At 41.5% G+C, this 23,793-nt stretch overlaps 1 protein-coding gene across 1 annotated transcript in view; it reads left to right on the top strand.

The window, feature by feature from the left end:
* The first annotated feature begins 1,104 nt into the window (after positions 1–1,104).
* The window catches only part of EGFL6 (EGF like domain multiple 6), a 58,093-nt gene continuing 35,404 nt past the window's right edge, over positions 1,105–23,793 (top strand). The window contains exons 1-2 of the mRNA XM_089508058.1: positions 1,105–1,315; positions 13,262–13,374. Of these exons, the coding sequence (XP_089364184.1) occupies positions 1,236–1,315; positions 13,262–13,374 (193 nt within the window). The 5' untranslated portion in view covers positions 1,105–1,235. The remainder of the gene's footprint in view (positions 1,316–13,261; positions 13,375–23,793) is intronic.

Here is a 23,793-nt window from a genome sequence, read left to right on the forward strand (position 1 = left end):
GTGTGCACCTCCAAGAAGTTTATCACACGAAGGAGATTGGGAGTTCATCTTGTGAATATCTAGGAAAAATGGTGTAAATACGTGAAATGATGTCACACAACATCACACAAAACCCACCATTAAAGTGCTCACAAAGAAGCATTAAGGTACATCTTTTTACTTTCGGGGTTTCAGCGACAATACATTCCCGATATCACTTTATTTGCACAATTGCACGTGATAATCACTCGCGCAATTACCATGTTTGCTTTATTTGTGGGATGCTTTAAGTGCACTTTAATCTCTCTTTAATGCTGAAATTAGCCCCAGTGTGATAAACTCCTATGTTGCCTATTAAATTATGGAGACCCCATGAATTTCATAGGATTTTCTCAGGCAAGGAATCCTCATAGGTGGTTTTGCCAGTTCCTTCCCCTGAAATATAACCAACACCACCTGGTATTCCTTGGTGGCCTCCCATCCAAGTATTAACCAGGACCTGTTTAACTTCCAAGACAAGGTGGGATTGGGTGCCTTTAGGGTACTTAGTCCCTCTGATAAACTCCAGAGACTCAGCTTGCAGGAGCTGAGCGGAGCGGAGCAGTGCAGTGGAGGGCAGGGGGTCTCATCCATAGGATCGCCATGGGTCCAGGTCGACTGACTTGAGGGCAGTTAACAAAGGCTGAGTCTACACTGCAGAACTAATCAAGGTTGACCACTTTAACTGCCATAGCTCCATGCTAGGCAATTCTGGGAGGTACTCCCCAGAATTTCATACCATGGAGCCATGGTAGTTAAAGGGCCAACACACACTGCAATAATAATAATAATAATAATAATAATAATAATAATAATAATAATTTTATATATCCCATCTCTTCCCCCAGAACTGGGGCTTCAAACATTAAAAAGGCAGGGAAGATGCGGCTGCGTGGCTGGCTCCTGCTCTGCTGCTGACAGACAATGGGGCTGGGAGTGGGTCTTGGGGGGGGCGATGGGGCGTTTCTCCATGCCTGGCCCAGCCCCCCTCCAGCCCTCAGCCCCCGAAGTGGCAGGGTCTCCTGCTTCTCTCTCTCCTCTCTCTGCTTCTGCCCTTGGCTGCTCTGGGCTGGAGCTCCAGGGAACGCCAGCTTCTTGCCAGCCCTGTGCAAAAGGACTTTCTGCAAAGAGAAGACTTTCTTGCAAAGAGAGGACTTTGGTCGCCTTCCTCAGCTTGCAGCCCTGCGACTCCTCTCCTTTGCCCACCTGCTGCCCATATGGCTCCTTGGCAGCCTTCCCTGCTCCTGCTTGCCTGGCTTCCCTCCCTGGCTGCAGGTGGGTTCCCTGGAAGGACCAGGTGAGTTCCCCCCAGAGGGCAAAGGGACAGTATGCCCCCCCACCACCTTTTCTCTCTTGCCACCTCTCTCTGGTGCCCCATAAAGAAAGAAGTTGGCAGCGTGAGATGAATGGATTATATGAGTAGGATTCAAAGATATAGCCTTGTTAGTCTGTAGAATCAGTATGTGGCGAGAGATCTTGTAGAAGTTTTGAGATTCACTGAAAGAAAGAAGTTGGCAGCATGAGCTTTAGTAAGAAATTGACTGAAGTCTAGGAAAGCTCATGCTGCCAACTTCTTAATTTCAGTGAGTCTCAAAGATGCTACAAGATCTCTCTACATACGTATTAATGTATTTTAATGAATTGATAGTAGTATTGTATTTTAATTGTTGATTTTATGTCATTTCCTTTTAATTGCCCTTTGTATATTTTAACATGTTGTGCCCTGCCTCGAGCCTTGAGGAGAGGTGGGAAAATTTATTATTATTGTTATTATTATTATTATTATCATCATCATCATCATTATCATTATTATCATTATTATTATTATTCAAAGTGATGGTTTGTGGTGTCAGTCCATGGACTGCTCTGTTGAAAGTTTCCAGGAAAGAAAGCAACAGTTTGTATGCCCATGGGCACAAATGTGGCATGGATCCCTGGCACATTGAAGAAAAAAATCTAGCTGGTCCAACACCCCAAACAGCTTAAGAAGCACTGGTCTGTGCTAAACCACAATATATCCTTTTGATGCTACTTGAACTGACTGGCTCCATCTTAGAGGATTTTGGGATCTGAAGTGCTTAGAATTCTCTGTCAGAGAGCTCCAGTGCTGTAGGTCAGGGAGAGTGGACTAGAACTCTCCAGGGCAATTGTTCTAAGTACTTCGCCAAACTGTAACTAAACATTAGGAAGAATTTGATGGTAAGAGCTGTTCCACAGTGGAATGTGCTGCCTTGGACTATGATGGTTTTAAACAGATGCCAGGTGGCTCTCAGGAGTGCTTTGACTGTGTCTTCCTGCATGGCAAGGGTTTGGACTGGATGGCCCTTGCGGTCTCTTCCCACTCTATGATTCTATGATACTCTAAATCCCACCAACTGCAATAACACTGTAATCAGCCTGTATATGCTTCCTCTCTTCTCTGTTCCTTGGATGTGTTTACTTCAAGAAGTTCAAGTCACACAAAGAACTTCAAGTCACACAAAGCTAGTTCTTTGGGCCATAAAGGAGAGGAACAGATAGACCTGAAGTCCATATTAGTGGCCTAATGAAGCCACTACCATTAATAGGAACTTTGAAATTTCTCCGAGAATGGCCTTTGCCACTTGTTTCTCTCCATATCCACTAAGAGATGGATCAGACCAGCATTTCTTTCTGTCAGATGTTCAATGCTACAACTGAATGTGTGAGCTACCTCCACTGGGGATGACTTTGGCTGAAGTGTTGTGGGGATGATTTGAATGCTCTGTGGTGCTTGATTTGTATGTGTTCTGTGCTTTCAAGTTGTTTCTGACTTATGGCAACCCTAAGACAAAACTATCATGGGGTTTTCTTGGCAAGATTTGTTCAGAGGAGACTTGCCATTGCCTTCCCCTGAGGCTGAGAGCATGTGACTTGTCCACAGTCACCCACTGGGTTTCATGGCTGAACCACAAATTGAACTATGGTCTTTTTTCTTCTCATTTGCCATAATCTGTACTTTAGTGTGAATTCAACCTGGGACTTCAATAAGGCTTAGATTCCATTAAGCAGTAAATGGTAAGCAATAAAATAAAAGGACTTCTGAGCATATGCAGAGTGCTTTTCTATCTTCATCAAATAATATTAGCCTCCAAATCTCGGACTGAGAAACAGAGCTTCCATGGTACAAACTTTTGTTTGCAAACCACACTTGATACCAAACAACTCTCCCTGTAAAACCAAACATGTGGATGAATGGTGTGTGAATATTCTGTCTTCACTGAAAGGCCAATGCTGAGTTTAGCATTCAGGAGTTATATCTCACCTACTGCAAACTGTGAACAACCTGAAGTACAATCAGCATTTGTGTTTTTATGCTGTACTCAATAGAATAGGAGCAAATCTACATGGCAAGATATGTGATGCTGCTGTGTGCTTTCAAGTTGTTTCTGACCAATGGGAACCCTAAAGCAAACCTTTGACATGGTTTTCTGAGGCTGAGAGTGTGAGACTCATCCAAGGTCACACTGTGGGTTCCCATGGCTGAGCGGGGACTCAAACCCTGGTCTCCACAGTTGTAGTCCAATGCTCAAACTACTATGTCATGTTGGCTCTTCTGCATAAATAAACGCAGATGTACCTGGTATAGTGCAGAGTCTGAATTCAGAAGTCTCAAGTTCAAATTTTGCCTCTGCCCTCAATGGTATACAAATTCTTTCATTTAAAAAAATTGTTTGACATACTATTTGCCCTTCTTCTTTGGCAGTTGTGCTGTAAAATAATTTGATTTAAAACCTAAACATCTGAGCAGCCCACCGCAGAAATTGCTTTCTGTTCCTAAAACATCTACACAGAGAGCATGTGAACAGTTGTGAACCTCAGCTTCCCAACTGCTTAAGTTACTGCAGAAGCATTAATAGTGCCTGGTATTTGTATAGCACTTTATAGTGTTCAAAGGCTTTGATGAACCATGTTATTTATTGTACTTATTTATTAAAATATTTATACTGTTCCCTGTATCAAGAGATCACAGGACAGGTTACAACAGCATTAAAACAGGTTAAACCGGCTAAAAATTGTAAGATAGTTAAACATGATAAATAATGTAATCATTTAAAAACAGATTTTAAAAAATTAAAAGTTTTAAAACTATAAATAACAGTCTTTGGGTTGTTTTAGTGGGGCCCAAAGGTTTTGATGAACAACCAGACTTTAACTTGATGTCTAAATTATGAAATTATTGGCACCAGTCGGGCTTCCAGGGGAAGGGCATTCCCTAATTGGGGTGCCATGGCTGAGAAGGCCCTCTTCCATATCCTGAGACAATGTATTGACCTCACTGATGAGACATGAAGGAGCCCACCCCCCTAGCAGATCTTGATCCTTGGGGAGGCATCCCGTCAATATCGAGATCCCAAGACATTTAGGGCTTTATGTCATCACAAGAAACTTGAATTCAGACCAGAATCATTGGCAGACAGTGCAATTTGTTTGAGACTGGCATTACATGCTCTCCACATGATATTCCAGCCAGCATTGAGCTGCTGCATTTCACACTAGCTGCAGCTTCAAGGGAAGCTCCACACAGAGCACATCACAGTATCTAGCTGGGAGGACTACTATGGTTAAGTTATCTCTGTCCAGGAAAGGCTGGGACTAGTCCACCAGTTGAAGCTAGCAACAAGTGCTCCTTGGCGCAGAGTCCACTTGGGCCTCCAGTGACAGGTATGGGTCTAGGGATGCTCCCAAACCACACACTTGCCCTTTCAAGGGGAGTGTGACACCATCCAGAACTGGCTGTTTACCCAGTACTCAGACCTGAAAATTATCAATCAACAGATGCTCTGTCTTATCAAGATTCAGTTTAGTGACCCCCATACAGTCTATTACAGCACCCAGACACTGCTCCAGCACCTGCACAGCCTCAGCTGACTCTGATGGCAAGACGTCATCAGCATATTGATGGCACCCCACTCCAAGCTCCTTTAGGACCTCCCCCAATGGCTTCATGTACATATTGAACAGCATAGGGGATAAGATGGAATCCTGTGGCACCCCACAGCTTAACAACCATTGGGCTAAATAGGATTCTACAGTGCTACTCTCTGGAACCGGCATTCTGCTTAGGAACAGAAACACTGCAGAACAGCACCTCCTACTCCTATCCAGTACAATACCATGATCAATGGCATCAAAAGCTGTGGAAAGTTCCAGGAAGATCAACAGGATAGCACTTCCCTTGTCTTTCCTCCAGAGTAGGGGGAACCTATTAGAGCAACCAAGGTCATTTCAGTGCCATACACTGGCCTATAATCATACTGAAATAGGTCTAGCTAATCTTCTTCCTCCAAAAATGCCTTGAATTTGCCCAGTCACCACATGTATCTTACATGATAGGTAAGATACATGTGGTGACATATACTTCTGGGTCCAGGGAGACCCCCTTCACGAGAAGTCACACCTCAGCCTTGTTCAGGGCAGCAGGCATCTACCCCTAACAAAAGGAGGCATTTACAATCCTTGGACTCATCCGGTCAGTCCACCCCTGCTAAATTTTATCAGCCAAGATGGGCAAGGGTCACACTTACATGTGGTAGGCCAAACTGCTTCAAGCATCTTGTCCACTTCATCAGTCATCCTTTATGCAAGCCCATATTACAGTCCCCATATTGGAGACTAAAACATCTGCCCTTCTGTCCAAAATGAGAGCACTGGTATAGTGCAGTGTTTAGAGGGTTACAGTGGGATTTCAGAGACCTGGACAGCTGCCACACTGCAGAATTAATGCAGTTTGACATTGCTTTAATTGTCATGGCTCCATCCTATGGAATTCTGAGCTTTGTAGTTTGTTGTGGCACCAGAGCTCTCTGACAAAGAAGGCTAAATATCTCACAAGACTACAAATCCCAGAAATTCCATATCGTTGAGCCATGGCTGTTAAAGAGGTGCCAAAGTGAATTATTTCTCCAGTGTGGATGCAGCTCAGGTCTCTGAAATCCCAGTGTAACTCTAAACACTGCGACATACGGTACTAGTGCTCTCATACTGCAGAGACAGGCAGAAGTTTCTAGTCAAGCCTATGTTCTAAATGATCTTTTAAAATAATACTCCATGGCACATTTACCTATCCCACTGGCCTTGTATGTTTATTTACTTATTTTATTTATATTTAGTTAATTTATATCCCACCTTTCTCTTTGCACAAGATCCAAGATAGTTTACATCTAATTAAAATGAGATACAGCTAAAAAAATAAAAAACTATATTTGTACAAATATGTATTGTACATTAAAAATGCAAAGTGAAAACAGTAAAATGTGTTTAAAAACATTTAAAAGGCCCATTTACAATATGAATTGTAAGTAAATTGTTTGTAAACTTTGCCTTATGATGGAAAGATTATAGAGCAAGGTCAAACTGAACCTCCTATGGGAGAGCCTTCTGCAACCTAGCAGCAGCCATTAAAAAGGCTCTCTCCCATGTCTTCACCAAATGTTCCTGTGAGAGTGCTGGATCAGAGATCAAGCCTTTCCAGGCCCTAAAGATATTCAAATTCAGCCAGATTCCTATAAGGAAATACAGGCGTGTTACATACGCACCGAAGGGGCGTGCTAGGGTTAGGAAGGGGCGTGTTAGGGTTGAGAAGTCCGTACAAAATGGCGGCGCCCGTCCACACAGGGGCTGCCATTTTGACATCGCAGACGCATAGCATCCGGACGTCACGCGGCGGAAGTGATGCCGCGAGTGCGCGACTAGCGCCTCGCGGCGCCACTTCCAGAGCCCAGAAAGAAGTGCCATTTCGGTGTTTCTTTCTGGCTGCGCCCAGGAACTGTACGGTTTGGCTGCTGCGGTTCCCGGACGCAGCAACCGGCGGCAGCAGACCGTCCATTTTGGCCGGTCTGTAACTCGCCACAGTGTTTCAGATAATCTGGACCCAAGCTCATCTGATCTTTCTTCACAGCAGATTCAAATGATATGCTATATTAATATATAGATGGCTGGATCTTGCAAGCTGCATTGCACTTTAATCTTGAGTTAGGAATGTGATGATGTGGGGAATTCCATCAAAATGTGACAGTTGATGTTTTTAAGCAATAACTTAATGGAGTTAAGCCAAGCCAGACTATTGAATAGATTGCATGTTGGTAGCACATGTGTGTGTTTTTTCTAGGAAAATAGTACTATACTGACTACCAGAGTGTTAGGTTTATTCTCAAACTTGTGAACTGATGGCATGGTTGCTGAGTTGAAAATCAGAGCTTGGGAAAGGTGTGTTTTGTTTTGTTTTGTTTTGTTTTGTTTTGTTTTGTAGGGGGCTGGATAACTACTAAGAAAGCTCAAACAGAAAAATGAAGAGACAGGCTTACTGCTGAACATAAAGAAAACTAAAATAATGACCAAGAGGGTCTACACAAATTCAGTCTAAACAATGAAGAAATAGAAACAGTAAAAAAGTTCCGGTACCTTTATCAGAATGGGGATTGTAAATCAAGGGATCAGAAGAAGATTGGGAATATGGAGGTTAGGAAGGAACTAGAAAATATCCTAAAATGTAAAGATATATAACTCAGCACAAAAGTCAGAATCACACAAACCATTGTTTCCCCTATTACCATGGATGGATGGATGCAAGAGCTGGACAGTGAGGAAAGCGGATAAGAGGAAAATCAATTCATTTGAGATGTGGTTCTGGAGAAGAGTGTTGAAGTTACCATGGACAGTCAAAAAGACAAATAAATGGGTCCTAGAATAGATCAACCCTGAAATCTCCCTGGAAGCCAAGTGAGGTTGTCATACTTTGGCCACATCATAAGAAGGCATGACTCACTGGAATACGTGATAATGCTAGGAAAGATGGATGTAGAAAGGAAGGAAGGCTGCATACTAGATGGATGGACTCGATTAAGGAGGTCAATGGGAACTTATACATAAGGTCAACTTGTACAGAGTATATATGTAGATGGGAGACGGTTAAGGAATGCCAGGTATTGTAGGCTGTATTTCAGAGGAAGGAACTGGCAAAACAACCTCAGTCCTTACCCCCATTTCTTATGAAATTCATGATGTCATCATACGTCAACAGATGACTTGAAGGCACATAAACACACATACATCTTAGGAGACAGGAGAGGAGTGGGATAATTTTCTTTTCCAGGCCTACTGCTGTATGGTGATATTATTGTACAAACTGAGCTGATGCTATCTGCATCTTTTAATGCATTTTTTTAAAAAAAATTGCAAAGCTGCATTGTAATTCATATCTAATTGACCTTCATTGGAACAAAGCCAGAAGGGAAAGTACACCATAAAGCAGTGGTTCCCAACCTGTGGGTCAGGACCCCTTTAGGGGTCGAATGACCCTTTCACAGGGGTCACTTAAAACCACTGGAAAACACATATTTGCATGTAGCAATGAAAATAATGTTATGGTTGGGGGTCACCACAACATGAGAAACTGTATTAAAGGGTCGCAACATTAGGAAGGTTGGGAACCACTGCCATAAAGCATTTGAAGAAAGAATGCCCCTCAACTGCAGAACATCTGTGGGGGTGAGATACAGCACAGCACAGAATTTGGAAATATGTTAATTTTTAAAAATATACCTAGGATGCCCAGATGTTTTGGACTTCCCCTCCCAGAATTCCTGATCATCGATGATATGTTGCATCTTTTCAAGAAGTTTATGACTTGTGGCTACCCTACTGTGAAATTACCATGGGATTTTCTTGGCAAGATTTATTCAGAGGAGGTTTGCCAATATCTTCCTCTGAGGCTCAGAGAGTATGACTTGCCTTAAGGTTGCCAGTAGGTTTTCATGGATGAGAAGGGATTTGAACCCTGGTCTCCAGAGTCTTTGTCCAACACTCAAACCACTACACAGCACAATGATTCTGGAGGCCAACAGTTAGGAATAGTTGTTCTGCAGTATCTCCCTTGCCCTTGAAAATCCATTCAAGAAAAGCTGGAGCTGTTTGACACCAACATGTGGTTTTATTCATAATTTAAAAAGAAAAATCAGGCAAAAAAAAATCTTTTAAAGCCACAGTTGATTTGAGTGTATGTGTATTTGTCTGAGAGAAAAGAGAGAGATTTGTTTTTGCTGGAAAATTTAAAGGGATTTAATGCATTCAGTATGTTTACAAGTACTATTTGGAATCTCACTATTGCTACTTTTTCTATGTCTATACATAGATCTGGAAACCCTTCTGCTTATTGTAAATGATAGGGTAGGCATGACTTTGGCAATCTCAGCTGCGGATGCCTTTCTAGTAGTTGCTTTTGTTAAAAATCTTTGTTGATCCTACAGGAAATCAGCTCCAAATCTGATATTGAATCCTAACCTACTTCTTCCCTCCCCTGCAGTAGAGCCAAATGGAGCAGTGTTTTTCAAACTTTGGTCCTCCAGATATTTTGAACTGCAGTTTTCAGAAGCCCTCTAGCAAGCATGAGTGATGGTTAGAAATTCTAGGGTTTGAGAACCACTGAAGTGGAATATCCCAAGCAAGTGGTAATTGAGGTTTGGACTGAGTTATTCATGCTTATCTCCAAATACATGCTATGTTTTCTACATAAAATTTCTATCCCAGTTAATAAAAGTTCTTCTGAAGTTCATGAAAATCCAGGAGAGGGCTATAACATTTCAATGGATTAAAGATTCTGGACAAAATGATAAATCATAAATCATAAGGAGCTCTGTGATTATCCTCCCTCTCTCAATTTCTCTTTCATAGTAGAGAAGATTGCAAGAGAAGGGAGAAACTTTACTGTTTCCCCCTTGAGTTATTTTTTAGCTCATATTGCAGGTTTCCACGTGTGATTTTTAAAAACCTTTGTGCGACAAGACCAGCCCTATCACTAGACATAGTGAGGCAGTTGCCAAACAAAAGATGTGTGTGTGCAGGTAGCCAAGCTTTCTTCCTGGCTATTTTTCCAGAGGCTTCTCAATCTTTTCCCCTCTGTTGCAGGACAGAGGAGCTTTGTGTGCTACAACCAGTGTTGCCAATTTCTGGGGAATTCCTTGAAATCTGGGGAATTTGATTTATGTCTTTCTGGGGATTTTGACTGAATCATAATAATAAATATAAGGGAATTCCGGGGATTTTGGGTGTTGGTAAAACATTCCAGGTTATATCTTCGAGGCTTATTGGCAACACTGGCTACAATGCCTGGCCTGGCCTTCTCAATACAGTCTGCTGTCTCAAGCCAGGCAGAGAATGGCGGTGTACAGACCACCCCTTTGGGGCGGCCTGCACCTGCCCCTTTCCCTGACGGATCAGGGCCTGAGCTGCCACAGCGGCAGCCCCGGAGGCTCCGATCTGCCACTTTTCCTGGCTGCTTCCCCGCAGCCTGGAAAGGGGTGTCCTTGGGGCTTCATGCCCCAAGGACACCCCAACAGCGGTGGGGAGAGAGAGAAAGGGCCCCTTTTCTCTCTGTATCGCTGGTGCGGCCGTTTAAAAGCTGCGCCAGCGATACGCACCGCATCAGGAGCTCCAAAACGGCGCCACAAGCACCCTTCAGCAGCGCCAAGACATAACGGCTGCACCGTGCCATTTGGACGCAACGCGGCTTTTACGTCAAAATGGCGGAGCCATATGAACAGGATGCCGCCATCTTGTACATACTCCATATGTACTAGGGTTGTGGGCATCTAAAGAGACGTACTCTGTATGTACAAAATGGCCCACAGGCTCCCCTTTGCAGCTTGTATGTATGTATGTGTGTGTGTATATATATATATGGAAGAATGAATTTCGTAACTTATTCCAGTGTTTAGAAGGAACGAAGCTCTCTTCTTTCTTTTATGTATTTATATTTTTATATTTCCTGCCTTGGTAATGTGGTTCTCTTGATGCTGGATTTAGAAATGCCTGCTACCTTGAGTTTTTGGAAGGGTAGGATATCAGTGTAATACTATCTAATAGCCATAATACATACATAATAGGTACAGAGCCAGATATTGTACTGAAGATCTTGCCTGCTGTAATTTGCAGCTGCAGTTTTTGGACCAGTCTCAAAGGCAACACTAAAGATTCTATTCATAGATTACAGTTATCAGGTTATCTTCATCTAGGGAAGGACATAACTGGCATACATAATGCAGCTGATAGGAGGCACACCTTGCCATCACTGCCACATGTGCCCCAGCTGACAAAGATGGACTAGGATCACTCCCAAACTACTCAGTTCAAGCTTCTCCAGAACAGATAGGGCTCCTCCCATTCCTGGATCCAAGAATCACTCACACTAGCTCTTCCTGAGTATAATTCACCTTCAGTTTTTGGTCCCAATACTACATCCAGGCACTGTTTCAAGATATGCAGGGTCTCTCTTGACTTTTATGCAATAAAAGAATGCTGGTGACACCTTATTTCATATAAAGCAGGAGTGGGAATTTTTCAATCTTCCAGATGCTACTGAACTGCAACTCCCAGCTACCCTAAACCAATACAGCTATTTATGAGGAAAGCTAAGAATATCAGTTCTGCAGTACCTGGAAGTTCACCTGCTTCCTTCCAGATAATACTAAAGGTTCCTTTTCAAAGTAGATATTAGATAGCACTGTCAATATAATTGTACCACGTGACACTCCACAGCTTAGCTGCTAGGCCACCAAGACACACCCCTGCAATACTCTTTTCTAGAACTGACTTTACAGATAGAGACTATGGAGTTTATCAAATGGGAGGAATTTCTCTTAAATTCAAATGAAAAGAAAGTGGAGCCAGAATGCATTCACTTAACATCGCTAGTTTCGCGCAATTACGTGAATACGCATTGCATTCAAACTGGCTCCCCATTGCCTGAAAATAGCATGCCATTGCCCGAATTTCCGTGTGGCTGTCTATCACGCAGTAACGTGAAACCACATGATTGTGTTCGGACTGACTTCCGATTGCCTGAACTTGTGTGTAGTGGGTTATCATGCAATAACGTTAAACCCCATGATTGCGTTCAGATTGCCATCAGATTATACTTCCAATTCCTCTTGTCTGATAAACTCCATTATGGTCAATGGTATCAAAAATCATGAGAAATCAAATGAAAAGAAACAGGGTGACATTTTCCTTGCCCCCTTCCATAATAGATAATCCATTAGATTGACTGATTCTGTCCCCAGCCCAGGTCTCAACCCAGACTGAAATATTCAAGATTTCTTCAAAAGTGTCTTCAGCTCAAGTGTGCTTATGTCTTCAAGTCACTCCTGTCTTAAGGTCAGTGTTGCCAACAGGCCTTGAAGATATTCCCCGGAATGTTTTACCAAAATCCCCAATCTCTGGAATTTCCCAAATATTTACTGGAATATTCAGTCAAAATCTCCAGAAAGAAATTAATTAAATTCCCCAGATTCCAGGGAATTCCCCAGATATTGGCAATGCTGCTTATCGTAACCCTAAAGCGGTTAAAGTGGTTTTCTTGGCAAAACATGAGAGGTTTACCCTTGCTTTTCTCTGAGGCTGAGGAAGTGTAACATGCCCAAGGTTATTCAGTAGGTTTCTCTGGGCAAGGAAGGATTTGAGCCTTAGTCCTAATCCACTCAAACCACTATACCACGCTGAATCAAAATCAACTCAAAAAGGGGAATATTTGTGACCAGGCAGTGTTTGTCATACACTGTGGGTCCAGGAGGAGTTTCTGCTCAATAGATAACTGACGTTTGCTTAAAAGCAGCCGGCAACATTCTTTCACATAATGATATATTCACCAATCTCTAGACCCATGTGGGCAGCTCCTTGTGGCTATTGAATAAGTCATTTTACAGGGCAGACAGCTGCATGCATCTTGTCCACATCCTCAAACTATAACAAGTGGCAGATATCCCACAAAACAGAATAAGACAGTCCATTGGACACCTTATTTGACTCTGTATCAACAGCTGCATTCAGCTCAACAGGGTTGAAACAAGCCATTTGATCCTTAAAATGTCCTAGACAAATTGTCACAACAGGCCACAGACTCTTGTGAACTAGTTTTGAACTAGTATAACTGTCTTAGAGCATTTAACAACAACACTTTGTGCCATTCGGAAAAGCCATACCAGACAGCTACTTGAGAGTGAAAAGTCAACTTCTCGTTTGATAAGGAGGTTAATCATGTTGTCATCCAGGAAGCTATGCACTTTTGAAATACTAAAGTTCTTCAAGAAGTTACAATGTTGATTTCTTCTTCATTAATAGAACTGGTGCCTATTCAATGGACAGATATAAGATTTGTCCAGGTTTCTTGATGTGTACAGGACTCTGTTAATTTCCCTTCTACAGTTCATGTTCTGTATTTTATGCACAGCTCAAGAGATCGCAGGCAACTACTAGCTCTGAATCAACCTGGTGTCTGTCGCTATGGCTCAAAGTTTGACTGCTGCTATGGCTGGAAAAGAAATAGCAAAGAGCACTGTGAAGGTAATAGTAAAATCTTGTTGTTTCCTTATCTCTAGAAATGCATGCTTAAATCAAAATGAATTTGGCCTTCTAGGGGTTTCCATAAAAACCTGACATAGTGATGCTTTACATGAGAGAGAGAGTTTAGGCAGAATGGCAATGCTGGGGCCAACCAGGATATACTTCATACATTTTGTTGATACCTAAAATAATATTCTGATCATCTCGTCTTATTTCCTCTAGGAGTCTTCCTAATGTAGTACCCTGCAGATGTTTGGCAGCCAGGGTTCAGTCCTCTGTTATTCAACTCCCATGACCCTTAGTTAACATGATCAGTAGTAAGGGATCATGGGAGTTCAGTTCCAAAACGTCTGGGGCACTGTGTTGGAGAAGCTTTGTTTTTTCCCCCTCTCATTTATGCTGTTTATTTTTAAATGCATGTACGCATGTGTTCCAAGGGAGGCCCGGTTTAACAGAACCTGTTTTATTAAAAGTTGCCTACTTGGCACCTTTCGTTGTTGCTGCTGTGTGCCTTCAAATTGTTTTGAACATATGTTGACCCTAAGGCAACCCTATCATAGGGTTTTCTTAGCAAGTTTCTTCAGGGTAGGCTTGCCATTGCCATCCCTGAGCCTGAGAGAGTGTGATTTGCCCAAGGTCACCCAGTAGGTTTACATGGCTAGCTGGGATTTGAACCCTGGCCTGACCCTATTCTGGGAAGAGAAGTGGGACAGGGACCACAGCTCAGTTCTCCCAGCACCAACAGAGAAGCAGCCAGCAGCATCCACATTGAGTTGGGCCAGAGTTTAAGAAAATCCTCCTTTGTTATTACAAGTCCAGCTAACATGGCCAGTGGCTGACACATGGGTGAAACAGACAGTCAAAATAGAGTGGCAAATGTGTTTATATGACACACACCTCCAAAGTGGGTGGAAACTGAAACAAAGCCACTCCCTGGGACTAAAAACCAAATCAAAAAGTGCCTGGGATACTGTGGCTTAGAGCAGAAAATGTGTGTGTTCACGCCTGCCTGTCAAAAGCCAGGCATCAGTGAGGGACTGTAGTAAAGCAAAAAAATGAAAGTGTAACAACACCAATGGATGTAATTACACCATACACAAACCAGACAGTCTAATGGGGGCATGAGGTGAAGGGGCATGTATTGGTTGGGGGGGGGGGAGGCTGCTATGCTTGTGCTTTGCCAATTTATCACTCACATGCCAATGCAGTGATACTCTGTACTGGTGGAGCATCACACGTGCGACTGTCTGGCCAATGAAAGGAGTGGCCATCCAATGAAATGGCATCTGGGCAGGACATGGGAGGTAATTGGAGGTGTTTGTGCAACAGTGTGCATGCATGGTGGGGAGGTGACAAAAAGTTAACCAGCATCACAGCTTAGTGCTGACTTGTGCAGTTTGCCCATGGGTAGGCTTGCCATATCCCGCCTGGGGGCGGGACTTTCCCGGTTTGGGGCGGGTCCACACGGTCCCGCCCCGGTTTGGCCCTGCCCCCGGGACACCCCCCTCCCAGCGAGGGCCTGGAGGCTTTGGAGGCCCTGGAAGCAGCTCCACGATCGCGGAGCACTCCTCCAAGGCCTCTGGGGCTTGGGAGAAGCTCTCCCCAGGCCCCTTTGGAGGCCCTGGAAGCGGCTCCGCGATCGCGGAGCAGTCCTCCGAGGCCTCTGGGGCCTGGGAGAAGCTCTCCCCAGAGGCCCTGGAAGCGGCTCCGCGATTGCGGAGCAGTCCTCCAAGGCCTCTGGGGCCTGGGAGAAGCTCTCCCCAGGCCCCTTTGGAGGCCTTGGAAGCGGCTCCGCAGTCGGAGCTCCGGCTGTGGGGTCCTCCAAGGCCTCTGCAAGGCCGCGGAGGAGGCCGCTTGCCACCGCGGTGATGGCCGTGATGACAGGCGGCCCCCACGCTCCTTCCCGGCCTAGGAGCAGCCCCAGGCTTCCTCCCAAGCTGGGAAGGAGAAGGAGGACAAGGTTCAAAAAATGTGGGACCTTTTTTTTTTAATTTTCCTGGCCAGGAAATTTAAAAAAAAAAAGGTCCTACATTTTTGAACCTTGTCCTACATTTGTCCCGGTTTGGAGGTCCTCAGCTATGGCAACCCTACCCATGGGTATTCAGCCCACCTTGGTAGCAGGCCGTGTGGACAGCAGGGTTTCAACCCGCTTTTGGAAAAAGGATCGAGCTGCTTTTTCCTGCTTGTCTGCTCCAACCCTCAGATATTCTAGGAGAGGTGGTCCAAAAAGGGAACTTTCCTAAGTTTTGGTCACAGCCACTAAGCCCTGTCTCTCTAAACAAACACATGTACATGATGGCAGAATGAAAGGATTTCAGTTTTCCCACACAATTCATTGAGCATTGGGTTGTGATTTCTGTTGAATGGCTGTCCTTTGGCTCCATGATGTATGTGTGAGCTAGAACTTAGCTCACTTTCAAAAATCTTCTCCTCTAGAGGTTATTTTCTAATTCTAGTGCACTTGTGTTGGTATTATACTTGTGTGTGGATTCTACTATCATCTGCAGTGTTCTGGTATGGTATGAAAATAGTATTACTTAGCAGAAGGAGACTTTGAGCTTGTATGACAGTTCATATGCAATATAGCCAAAATCTCTGTTCCTGAGCCCAATCCAGGCACTAGCATTTTTTTATTTCAGGAATTAGCAACCATCTTTGAGCCTCAACATGGGTTTCTAGCTCCTTTAAAATGCTTAGTATCTGTATAAAGATTAATTTTAAAAAACAAATAAAACAAAATGCTTAGTATCAACCTAAGGCTCAAGTGGTATTAATTTCAGGGTAAATGCTACCCTTAAGAGAGCCATGCTGAGAAATGTATAGCCTAACATTTTTTATTAAATGGCATATGTTTTTCTTAGCTATTTATATTATTAGAGGGCTGAAGATTTCTAACTGTCTGTCATTCTAGCATAAATACATCTGAGGATTACCCAAACTCATGCTCAGTTTTCAGATCTCTACAGAATTAGTTTCATGAAGAACATATAGTTATTTAACGACCTCTGAGCTTTTAATAAAACATAGCATAAACACAGGGGAGTAGTTGAACTCTTTCTCCAGCTGAATTCTGGCAGGACTGAATGAACTAATAAAATGTTGACTTTAGAAGTTGTCTCTTTCTTAGACAACACATCTGTTCTTCTGATGAACTTAGCTTTGGATATATAGCACAGATGAACATCATCATTGATCTGCTCACCAGACTGTTGTCCAATGTGGAAAGCTGCCAAAAGGGTCCTCTCCCCTTGAACTTACATTAATGCGCATTGCAGATGACAGTCCTAATTGAATGCACCTCCATCTGTTGAATGGAACAGTCCTTTATTAATAACACTCTTGTTCTGTTTGTATCACCCCAGTTCAGCTGTTCTACTGTATAGTGTGGTAAGAAGGGTAATATGTAAAAGTCTTTTGAGGAAGCACTTGCTGCTCAGTGTATGAAAACAGTAGAATAATTTTCTCCTAATATCCCATTTTCAAAACCATTTCACATTCTTCTCTTGGCAGATTTCTGATGTTAGCTGGGCATGACAAATTAGGATTAGGATGCAGATATTATTGGTTGTATTACCTTTTTTTTTTAAAGTCACACTGTTCCTTTCACATTGGGCCACTTCTGATGAGGATTTCTTTCAGATTATATATATATATATATATATATATATATATATATATATATATATATATATGTGAGTGAGTGCAAGTGTAAGAGAGAGAGAGAGTGTGTGAGAGAGAGAGACAGAAAGGAAATGAATGTGTATTGGCAACATATTAAGTAATTTAGAACTATGAAATATCATTAAAAAATTTAGAACCATGAAATATTATTAAATAAATTGGAATGAAGATGATTTCAATGTTTTAATAGATTTCAGCAGAACATTAAAAAAGACAATGAAATTCAAGCATGTTATGTTCAAAAAGCTCTGAAGAGCTGCCAAGACTGTCTTGCAATTCTGCTCTAAACCAAACTAAATTGCCCATGTAGAAAGAAACTGTTATTCTATGAACAGGAAATGCAGATGTTGTGACCAAACTACTTACAGATGTCAATGCACAGAACATACCAAATGTATAAAGATGAGAAGAAGAAGAAACCACCCGGCATATCTTCCTGACCCTGGCTGCAGATGTGGCCCTTTGCAGAAGCTCACTTTGTGGGAGAGTTCTTCTGAGGGGAAGAACTGAAACAAAAAGCATTCAGACCTCCCACTCCTTTTGTTGTATTATGTGAGTCTTCAGCAGCTCAGACTGAGTTCGCATTTCCATCTCTGGAAGCTACTTCCAGTCTAAGATCCATGTCAAAAACCAGGTGGCCCTTCCCCACAGATCCTCCTTGGAAAATGCTTGAGGGGTTGCTATGTGTCTTAAGTTACAAAAGACATGCCTGTGCAGCTGTCAGAAGACAGTCCTCCATCTGAAGACAACTCCTAATGGAAGGGTTGTCCAGTATCCAGTGGTGTTATTGTGTTACTGCCAGGTTTGTTGCCCATAATTATCATAGAATCATTGAATCGTAGAGTTGGAAGAGACCGCAAGGGCCATCCAGTCCAACCCCCTGCCATGCAGGAAATCTCAATCAAAGCATCACCGACAGATGGCCATCTAGCCTCTGTTTAAAGACCTCCAAGGAAGGAGACTCCACTACACTCCGAGGGAGTTGGTTCCACTGTCGAACAGCCCTTACTGTCAGGAAGTTCCTCCTAATGATGAGGTGGAATCACTTTTCCTGTAGCTTGCATCCATTGCTCCGGGTCCTAGTCTCTGGAGCAGCAGAAAACAAGCTTGCTCCCTCCTCAATATGACATCCCTTCAAATATTTAAACAGGGCTATCATATCACCTCTTAATCTTCTCTTCTCCAGGCTAAACATCCCCAGCTCCCTAAGTCGTTCCTCATAGGACATGGTTTCCAGACCCTTCACCATTTTAGTTGCCCTCCTTTGGACACGCTCCAGTTTCTCAATGTCTTTTCTGAATTGTGGTGCCCAGAACTGGACACAATATTCCAGGAGGGGCCTGACCAAAGCAGAATATAGTGGCACTTTTACTTCTCTTGATCTAGACACTATAGTTTTATTGATGCAGCCTAAAATTGCATTGGCCTTTTTAGCTGCCGCATTACACTGTTGACTCATGTTCAACTTGTGGTCTACTTGGACTCCTAGATCCCTTTCACATGTAGTTTCATTCAGCCAGGTGTCCCCCATCCTATATCTGTGCATTTAATTTTTCCGCCCTAAGTGCAGTTCCTTACATTTCTCCCTGTTGAAGTTCATTTTGTTAGCTTTGGCCCAGCTTTCTAGTCTATTCAGGTCATTTTGAATTTTGATCCTGTCCTCTGGAGTATTAGCTATTCCTCCTAATTTGGTGTCATCTGCAAATCTGATGAGTATGCCCCCAATTCTGTCATCCAAGTCATTTGTATCAATGAAATACAAATACAGTATCCTTTTGTACAATGAGTAGTACAAGAAATTTCAAGTTTACTCTATCAGTTGTGCACAGGAGAGAAACTGCAGAGATTTTTACTCTGTTAGCATCACATTGGATGTAGACACAAGCCCAGTTTAAATATAGATAGACACTTAAGAAGGGAGAACAAGGAGCCATGAAGTTGCCCAGAAAGAGGTAGCAAATGAAGACTAGGCTGATCTGCGTGGCTGACAGATCCATTGTTGAGAGTGATGAGTCCACTCTTGGTTTTATGGCTGCTAGTCTCAGAGGACAGCAAAGGCAAACCTCCTGTGAACAAATCTTGCCACAAAACCCCTATAATAAGTTCACCTTTGGATTGCCAAATGTTGGGAACAACCGGAAGGCACATACATACACTTGTAGCTGCTCTGGGTTGTATGGGAGCTGCCCCCCCCCCCCCCCCAGTGCTGTCAGGAACAGAATCCCATACCACTCCAACAGTAACAGAATCACTGCCCATCCTTGAAGTGTTTGAGTGATGAACCAAAACTCTGGAGACCAGGGTTTGAATCCCTGCTCAATGATGGAAACCCACTGGGAGACAGACCTTGGGCAAGTCACACACTCTCAGCTTCAGAAGAAAGCAATGGGAAATCCCCTCTAAATGAATCTTGCCATAAAACCCCCATGATAGGGTCACCTCAGGGTTGCCATCAGCTGGAAACAACTTTTTTTAATTATATTTTTTCCTATTTCTTACAAACATAATGTGAACATGTTACAATACAATACGATACCATACAGTACAATACATATATACATACGCTTTACCAGACACAATCTTGAACACACTAAGGACATTGGAATGACTAAAATAACATATAACATACACAACACTTCCCATTGCTCGGATCTCTACTTTATCAATACATTTTCTCATTGTTTTATCTTAAACCCTGATATTGTTCTTTTCTGTTTCCCTTCATCAAATAAAAGTATTTTTCTTACAAGTTATCAAAATACAACAGTCATCTTTTCATAGATCCTGGAAATTATTTACCTCGTTTTTAAATCTTATGAGTAACTCCTGTTTCTCTCTAAATTTCAACAACATTAAATTGTTTGACATTTTGAAAAAACCCCAAGAAATATATAGTATTTAACTTCCTCAAATAAACGATTCTATCTCTAACTATGATGCTTTATCTTATTTATATTTTCAGTCTTACTTACAAAGCGAGGTGTTATATATAAAAGTATAGTATATTAATTCTGTTTTAATCCATCATGTTCTTTATAAGTGTAACGATAGTGAAGCACACAATATGTAAGAAAAAACCTGTTACATCATATCAATACAACATTATTCCATTTTCTTTTTAAGAAAAGATAAAACGGTTCCCATTCTTCTTTTATAGCTTCTTCATTTTTCTCTTTTATCCAACAAGTCATTCTGTCCATTTCAGCCATCTCAAACACCTTCATCAGCCATTTCTCGGTAGATGGTACCTGATTCGATTTCCAAAAGCTTGCAAAAACAGTTCTGGCACATGTAAGCAAATAAAACAGAAGTCTACCATGTTTTTCCCCCAGGTCTTTCTCAAACATACCTAACAAACACATCTCTGGGAGAAATGAGATTTGGATATGTAATTCTTTAGTTATTATTTTATACACATTTAACCAATATTGCTTAGCTACTTCACAAGTCCACCACATGTGGAAATAAGTCCCTGTTGTTTTCATAGATTTCCAACACTCCGGTTTGCTATTTTTGTACATTAGCGAAATTCTTTGTGGGGAGAGATGCCACCTATAAGTCATCTTATATATGTTTTCTTTTAGGTCTTGATTCACCGTATTCTTTAATCCTTTAGTCCAAATTAGCTTACTTGCTAATTAGCTTACTTGCTAATTAGCTTACTTGCTGTTCACCGCTATGATCTTTGGAATAGCGGTATATAAATAAAACATATAAAAACATATAAAACATATAAAATATATATATACTCCCAGTTTTTATATGGGATATTATGTCCCACATTTGGGCCCATTTTATCATGCTTTGTCCTATGACCTCCTCCTCCGTCTCCCAACAAAGGATCATTTTATAGAACCTTGCTATAGCTTTTTTCTATCCTTTCCCCATTATCTCTTCCCATTCAGTTTTTTTAATTTAATACACCTGGTTCTAACATATCTAGTTTCCATCTTTCTTTTAACTGTCTAAATAGATAGCAGTGACATATGATACCAGCTGATTGTAGTTCTTCCTGAGTTTTGAAGTCAGTTTTTCCTTGGGAGTCTTTAGTAATATCTGAGTATCTAAGCCAGGGGTAGGCAACCTGCGGCCCGCGGGCCGGATGCGGCCCGGCAAGGCCTTGGGACCGGCCCCAGCCCAGTCCTGCCACCGATTGCCGCCAGGGCCTTTGGGGGGCAATTGTCTATAGAAGCCTCAGAAACATGCATTTATATTACAAAATGTTTTTAAAAATCAGCAAATTTTTTCGCGTGTCCTCCATTTTTTAAAAAAAGTGTCTTCCATTTGAAAATTTTGTCTTACATTTGTCCTGGTTTATTTATATATTTAATTTTTTTTAATTTTTTAATTTTTAATTTTTTGGCTTCGGCCCCCCAGTTGTCTGAGGGACAGCAACCCGGCCCCCGGCTCAAAAAGGTTGCCTCCCCCTGATCTAAGCCATTTCTTTCTTGGAATGCCCTCTCTACCAAAAAGTGCCTCATGGGGGGAACAACTTTGTACAATATGATTACACAGCCTGGGTTTTAGTTTTTCCCATACCTTCAACATAGCTCTTATTAAGATATGATGTTTACTTTCATTATGTATTTTATCCTTATTATAAAATAAATATCCATGTAACCCAAATCTTAAGTTTGCCCCCTCTAGATTCAATAGTTGATCATCTTCCAATGTTATCCAATCCATCAACCACCACAGAACCGCAGAAAAGTAATATATTTTCAAATTCGGTACTCCTAAGCCTCCTCGCCTTTTCTCATCACACATTATTTTTTTCCCAATTCTAGCTTTTTTCTTACTCCATATAAAGTTCATTATTTCATTTTGCCACTTCTCCAGTGGTCTGAATACATGTAAGATCGGTATCGTCTGGAACAGAAAAAGAATCTTAGGCAGAATACTCATTTGCACAATTGATATCTTTCCCATCCATGACAACTGTATCTTTCCCCATCTATTCATATCTTTCTCAATTTCCTTCCAAACTTTCTCATAATTGTTATGAAATAAGTCTGTGTTTTTGTTAGTTAAATTTATTCCTAGGTATTTCACTTTCTTCTCCACTTTAAATCCAGACTGTTGTTCCAAATATCGTATGCCTTCTTCACTGAGATTCTTAGTCAGCATATTAGTCTTATCCCTATTTACTTTAAGACCCGAAATTTTTTCGAAGTCTGCTAACATATTAGTCAAATAGTTGATATTATTTATGGGATTCTCTAGAATATAAACTATGTCATCAGCGAACAATCTCATTTTGTATTCTATTTTCTTGATTTTCATTCCTTGGATCCGATCTTCTGCACGGATGTGATGGTTCAATGCTTCCAGGACAAATATGAAAAGAAGTGGCGATAAAGGGCATCCTTGCCGTGTTCCTCTTTTTATTTCAAATTCGTCCGATTTACTGTTATTTATTATTAATCTTGCCCTTTGGTTTTTATAGATTTCTTGGATCCATTTCTGAAACTGAGCCCCGGTTTCCATTTGTTCTAACATTATAAATAATACCTCCCAACTGACATTGTCGAAGGCTTTTTTGAAGTCTATAAAGATTAGTGCAAGCTCTTTTTCATTATGTCTCTCAAAGTACTCGAGTGTGTTTAGGATGATTCGGATGTTATCTTTAATATGTCTTTTTGGTAAAAAAAAAAACCCGCTTGGTCTTCCTTTATCCACTCTATAAGAACTTTTTTCAACCTTTCGGCAAGAATTGTGGAGAATAATTTGTAATCTGTGTTGAGTAAAGATATAGGTCTGTAGTTTCTAACATCAACAGGGTCTTTATTTTCTTTCAGTAATAATGTGCTGTTTGCTTGTTGCCAAGTTGCTGGATAATTTTGTTTCCCTATAACATTCATTGTTGACTTCAATGGAAGAAGTACTTGATCTTCAAATTTCTGATAGTATTCGATGGGAAATCCATCAGGACCAGGTGACTTTCTTTTTCCCCCTTTTCTAATGGCATCAATAATCTCAGCCGTTGTTATAGGACTGTTTAATATATTCCTGTGATGAGTGTTAAATGTTGACAGGTTCGCTCTTTTTAGGAAGTCCACAATGTCTTTTTTCTCTGTGTTGCTGTCTTTATATAACATGGAGTAAAATTCCTGAAATTCTCTTTTTATTTTCTTTTGGTCTGTTGTTCTTACCGAATCTTTAGTCATGATTTCTGATATAATATTTCTTTCTTTCTGCTTCTTAAGTCTGTATGAAAGCCAGCGTCCAGGTTTGTTGTCTTGTTCGAAATACGCTTGTTTCATGTATCTTATTTTATTCTGTATCTCCTCGTTTTCTACCAATTCAATTTGTTTTCTAAGAGTTTTGATTTCTTTAATGATAGTCTTGCTCGAGGGGGCAAGAACTACTAAGTTCTTTCTCCTTTTTTTGTAGGTTGTCATATAACAGAGTTAGTTTCTCTGGAAACAACTTGAAGGCACAGAACAATAACAATGGTTTGAAAGTGCTGATCACATAGCCCATATGGCACAAAATAGTTAGAATGTTAATAAAAAGACACCCAAACAGTTAAACAAAGTAAGACAGCCCACATTGTAAATTAGGGTAAAAAGTGATAGTGATCCAAGTGAGGGTCTATGTGTGCATTTCTTCCTATTGTTTCATTAGATGACTGCTGCAGCAGATTGAAATTAATGTCTGGCACAAATAATAGAAAAAGAGTTGAGATCATCTTGTTATTAACATCCTTGGTGGTCCAACCAGTAGAAATAAAATCTA

Source organism: Sceloporus occidentalis, unplaced genomic scaffold, assembly GCF_023333645.1.
Source record: "Sceloporus occidentalis isolate IW3139 unplaced genomic scaffold, rSceOcc1.0.p SCAF_2, whole genome shotgun sequence".
Taxonomy (NCBI): Eukaryota; Metazoa; Chordata; class Lepidosauria; order Squamata; family Phrynosomatidae; genus Sceloporus; species Sceloporus occidentalis.